The sequence below is a fragment of the Pempheris klunzingeri genome, chromosome 16, assembly GCF_042242105.1.
Source record: "Pempheris klunzingeri isolate RE-2024b chromosome 16, fPemKlu1.hap1, whole genome shotgun sequence".
NCBI classification, from domain to species: Eukaryota; Metazoa; Chordata; class Actinopteri; order Acropomatiformes; family Pempheridae; genus Pempheris; species Pempheris klunzingeri.
This window is the reverse complement of record NC_092027.1, coordinates 3,475,353-3,481,166: the sequence shown is the minus strand read 5'-3', so window position 1 is coordinate 3,481,166 and position 5,814 is coordinate 3,475,353. Positions and strand designations below refer to the sequence as shown.

The window sequence follows — 5,814 nt, the reverse complement described above, 5'->3', positions numbered from 1 at the left end:
ACGAAATCAACATGGCGGCCGCCACAAGGCTGATATCAAGGTTGACTGTGGTCACTGGTAAGTTGACTGTTTATCATCCATCTTTTAGTTTATATCGTCAGATAAATACGAAAAAGTGTTCGGGGTGCTTTTTATCAGTGCAGTGACTTTTTAACGGTGTTTTAAAGTTTTATTTAATTGTTTTTGTCGCCAGTCTCTCAGTCTTACATACTAACTCAGTATCATCTGACATGTAAATGTAAACTCCTCATTAACCTCATGTTTTAACTAACTCACCACTAGTTAGTGATCTTTTGGGATTTTTTTCTTTTAGTATCAATTGATTTGTCAATTATGTTCTAGTTCTGGATTAAAGGTAAAGACTGGAAGTAGTGAAAAACGTGTGCAGTGTCCAAATCTTCAAATGTGTTGTCCAAAACCCCAAAGACATTAATTTTACAATCAAAGAAGCATCAACCAGAGGCTGTTTGGTTAATCAAAGTAGTTCATTTCCTTCCTTGACTGACTGACTCATTGCCTGTCATCATTTTAGTTTTAATATAAATGATCAAGCGTCATTTTCCACCAAACACTAGAAGCAAATGTTCTCTGAGATAAAAAAGACCCGTTCACTTAAGCTTTGGTGACTGAAAGTTCAGTTTGCAGGGAGGCAGAATAACAGCAGTACATTTCTATTATAAAGTAGAAGCACACCAAATAGTAAGTGTTGGCAAGAATGAAGCACAATTATATTACTTGTGCATCGAGGCTTGAACCTCTGGGCTGATTAAAAGGAGAAATAAAAGTAAAACTCAAGTTCTGCTTTAGTCCTGTTTGTTAGCTTAAGTGACCTTTTTCCCATCAAATACAGAAAGGAGCTCCTCGCTCACAGTTTTCCCTCTGAAGCTATGAAACCGTCATAAATTCATGAGACAGGTTACCCCTCTGACTCTCCCCCCACAGGAGGAGGCAGCGGGATCGGACGGGCGGTGTGTCAGCGCTTCGCCTCTGAAGGCGCCTCCGTGGTGGTGGCGGACATCAGCGAGGAGTCGGCCAACGAAACCCTGCTGAGCCTGCAGAGAGGCCTCAGAGGACAGGCTCACACGGCGGCTGTGGTGGATGTGTCGTCAAAAGAGAGTGTGAAGGAGCTGGTCACAAGCATACAGGCGTGTAACACAGACAGATAAACACACTGAGTTTTCATTGAAGTCATAATCTGCAACATTTTCAGAGAAATACAGTCAAGAGCACAGAAAGAATATATGTCAGGATGCTGCAGGGACTTTTGCATGCTTCCTTTTTCCTCTCTGCCTTTTCCTTTAACAGTTCATACGCTCTCCCTCCGCAGGCTCGTTATTTCCAGCCTCCCTCAGTGTGTGTGAACGCAGCAGGCATCACCCAGGACGACTTCCTGCTCAACATGGAGGAGGACCAGTTTGACAGAGTCATCCAGGTTAACCTGAAGGTACGCAGCCGACACCAGGGGCCACCTGGGACTACCTGGGGCCACCTGGGGCCACCTGGGGCTACCTGGGGCCACCTGGGACTACCTGGGGCCACCTGGGTGCCATGAAGCGAGTTTAGCAGGTCTTCAACAAATGGTGTTAACAAAAGAGTGAGAGAGTCATGTCTCTTCTTCCTCCAGGTTGCTTGCTGATAGTGACACTTTTGGATCATGGTAATATTTTTGGATTCTAAAAGGTGTTATAAAGTTACAGCCCCAAATTCAATCCAGACGCAGGTTTCCCATTTAAAACTTTAGCAAACTAGAAGTCACACCAGCTCTAAGATGAGAGATTCTTGGATTTTACATTCATCTCTGTCTTTCTGCTGTGAAATACTGAAAATTAGCAGTGCTCATCAGATGAAGAGTGAAGAGAGTGAAGTGATTTATTCAGTCGTCCTGCCCCCTCCGCCTCTCCCAGGGTTCCTTCTTGGTCACTCAGGCGATCGCTCAGGCTCTGGTGGCCTGCGGGGCACCCAAAGGATCCATCGTCACTGTGGGCAGCATCGTGGGAAAGGTGAGATGTCGACAAATTGTTTGTTTTAATGTTTAGCTTTAACGTTTTTTACTCTATAACACAATATGATTGCAGAAGGAGCTGGTTAATGAGTTCCTGTGTGAAAGTATCTGGTGGATTTGAACTTTGGCTGTTACATGAGAAACCTTTAGTGATACAGTACCTTATGCGCCGCACCTTTGTGTCTGTGTGGTTAATGTTTGTAGGTGGGAAACATCGGACAGGTAAACTACGCCGCTTCTAAGGCTGGAGTGGAGGGTTTAACCAGGACTGCTGCCAAAGAGCTCAGCAGGTGAGAGTAAAACATCAGCACACAACCAGCTGGTTAAATTTAAGGTATCTGGAATAAAAGAAACAGTCCTTAGCTTTTCCTCCTCTTTGCCCGCAGGTTTGGGATTCGGTGTAATTGTGTGCTGCCGGGTTTCATATCGACTCCGATGACCGATAAAGTTCCAGAGAAAGTTATTAGCAAGGTACAGCCCCCACACAGACACAGACAGATGTGACTACACCTCTTCTGTCAGGAGTGAAATCATCCAAGAGATTATTAGTCCCACAGATTATTATTCAAGACGGGAAGGCAGCATGGAAGTGGTTGGGTGTGAATTAAAGTCAAAATAAAATGCAAACTCTTAATTTTTTCAAGCTGTAATACAGCAAACACTTACTTCACAAGCCTTCACTCTTCACTTCACTCAGTCCTCTGGGTTGTTTTCTGTGTTTCAGATGAAGTCCTTGGTGCCTCTGGGAAGAATGGGCGAGCCTGCAGGTCAGTGAAGACACACTACCGAGCCCCTAAAAGACCATTTACTATAAATTAATGAGTCTCTAATACTATGGACCCTTTCATGGAGTTATATTATTGTACGTTATTTATTATTATTGAGCATTTTAATGCAGTTGTTGAGGTTTTAACCGGTTTATTTTCTGTTGGGGAGCCACTGTCCACCCACACAGGCGCTTTGACACAGCAGAGAATGAGAAGAAAACATTAGTCATTAGTCTCCTCACAGATGCTTAGGACTTTACAATGAATTATCTTGTGCACACAAGACAATAACTTGTTAGCACAAAGTAAAATAATATCACACTTGGGGGCATTTCATAAATATTCATGATAAGATTGTTTAAAAGTTTTTCCATGTGGATCTGAGATTTCTTGTTGCAGCTGCTTCGGCCAAAAAGATTTGACTAAAATGTTGTTTGAAAAGCTCTTCGTTGCTCCTCCACACCTTTGATGCTTCAGTTGTTGTCCTGTCCGGTGAAACTGAGGGAAGCGACCTGGATTGTACCAAACTTTTGTCTGTCTGTTTCCCTCAGAGGTCGCTGACGTCTGTGCCTTTCTAGCCTCCGATGACTCTCGATACATCACAGGAGCCAGCGTTGAAGTGACAGGTAGAGTCTCTGACAGGCCGCTCCTGTGAAAACACTTTTAATTTCATTTCTTCCTCCTCAGCTAAACCTTTACTAACCAATATGCTAATGTTCTCTACGTCTTACATTTAAAGCTTTTGTTTCTCGGTCTTTGTCAGGTGGACTTTTCATTGGATAACTCAGCTGTCCGTCACACCGATGGGAGACCAGTGCCTTCATAGTTAATCTAATTGTTAAAATAACTCTACTTTGAATAGCCATGATTACTGTTGATAATGTTTTATAAATCTGGTTGTAAATATCTATTATACAATGTAAGGCCAAATAAATACCTGTTTATAATATTTCTGTGCAGACTGCTGCGTTTTAATTTCAGTGCTTTCATTAAAACTTTGTACCACTGACCCTGTTCAGAGGGCAGGTGGGAGCTGAACCAGTGAATCCAGATCTACAGACATATTTTACAGGTTGTTCTTGACAACTCCATCACACCACCAGAGCCTCCGTGTGTTTTCTTTGCTCTCTGAGAGCCTTCATACAGAACAAGTAATCTAAACGTTGGCTTTTAAAGCACCACTGGAGTTAAAGGTCTGAGGAGGATTTGAACCACTGAACTCTCACATCTCCAGACGCAGCAGGTGCTTAACTCACTGAGCCACCAAGCTCACCTGCTTCCTCACATGCTTGATGGGCATTTCAAAATTGAATCTCTGTTTTTTAGCATTTCAAAATGAACTCTGAAGTGAAAGCAGGGTTTCATGCAGGCCCTGCTTAAGTTTCATGCTCTCAGTACTGCCAAACAAGTCAGACTTTCAAAGTTACGACCACAGGAATTTGTTTTTCACAATGAGTGGTGGGTTAGTGGATCTTGGTTCTCACAACACAGTTAAATATGCAAGTTTTGGAAAGCGTCCCCACAATCCCAAAGATGATGCAACAGTATATTTCCCCCGAACCACAGAGTGGAGCAACAGTTAAGTTTGTTGGAATAACATCTCCAGATAGTTTTAGATTGTGAAACATAACCAGGTAGAGGTGAATAAAAAGCGCTCATCACTGTTATAAAACTCTCACATTGTTTTGCACACTGTCAGACGCCACAAGAGGTTTTCAGAACAATCTCCTGCAGAAGCATGAAGGTTTCTGATCCACGAACAGCAAACCTCTGAATGTCTGCACATGTGGATGATTCACAGCCTGCTGTCTAAAGACTGTCATGTGTCTCTCATGATCGATATGAGCTCATTAATTACTTCCACTCATTTAAACATCTGGATGAAAGTGATGAGTAAACTACAGCAGAGGGAACTCCGGCTGGCCACAAGATGGCGCCGTTTCCCCGCTTAGCAACAGTAACAACACTTCCTTCCTCTGCAGGAATAAAAACAACAAATCCAAGATAAAGTAAAGAGCAGCATAGATGCATAGATGCGGGTTTCTTGTACAGTTTAACCAGGTTTACTGGTTAAAACGTCCTCACGTCTTGTGCACAAGTCTTCAAACAGCAGAAATGATTAACGAGATAACGAAGCGAAAACGATCAATTATCCCCTAAAAGACGTTTAGCTAATGGACGTGATGGATAACCTTGTGTTTAAAACACCAAACCCGAGCAGCATTCTCCTGTTTCAGTCCAAAACGGAGACTAAACTGCATTAAAACCCACTTTTCCTACACATTTCCACAGTGACACAGACGGAAGCTAGCATGCTAACCGCTAACACTGTTGGTGCTCCTGTTTAACTGACCGGAGTAGCTACAAGAACGTGTAACTTCAGTTCCTACTGCAGGAAGATAAATGACTAATTAATGATAAAGAACACTAATTATCACAACATCTACCTATACATTAATAGCTAAATATTTGACCCATACACATAAAGAAGATCTGTCTGTCTTTTCTCAGCTATTTGTACTACTGTATAAACTATGTGTACAAATAAGGAACAATGGCGTCCTGTGGCCATTTGCAGGCAAAGAGAACTACTAATGGCTGGAGATTTAGAAGAAAAACAAGAGTCAAACAGCTCTTTTTAAAAAGATTATATATTACAGAAACAAGAATTTAAAAAAAATTACTTACACACATTTTAAAATAATACTTTTCTCTCTTTTCAGCATCATATTTTTTTTAAGATGAAATGTTCGGCTTCAACACAATAAACACAAACAAATATTTGAGGCCATTCTCTCTGGAGAATGTCATGGTCAGATTTTTTAATTTGTAGGTTTTGGCCATCCCGCTCCGTTTTCCTGCTATGTTTTAAACAAACAAACAAATAAAAAAACCAAACAATTCAAACCAGAAGCCTGGTATGATATCTCCCCATAGTTTTGCATGGTGGCTGACAGAGCTGTCCCTCCCTCTCACAACTGCTCTCCTACCCGCTGTGGTCTCAGAAAGAAATTTAGAAGATCAGAGTATTGTGTGTCAGTATTT

The 5,814-nt window shown here is 41.9% G+C and overlaps 1 protein-coding gene across 1 annotated transcript; it reads left to right on the top strand.

Annotated features, from left to right (window-relative positions):
- Positions 1-3,718, top strand: hsd17b8 (hydroxysteroid (17-beta) dehydrogenase 8). Its single transcript, XM_070846997.1, has 9 exons — positions 1-57; positions 943-1,145; positions 1,328-1,444; positions 1,905-2,000; positions 2,207-2,292; positions 2,389-2,473; positions 2,727-2,769; positions 3,321-3,395; positions 3,533-3,718. Exons 1-9 carry the CDS (start codon positions 12-14, stop codon positions 3,550-3,552), a joined length of 771 nt encoding a protein of 256 aa, XP_070703098.1. The 5' UTR covers positions 1-11; the 3' UTR covers positions 3,553-3,718.
- The last annotated feature ends 2,096 nt before the right edge of the window (positions 3,719-5,814 follow it).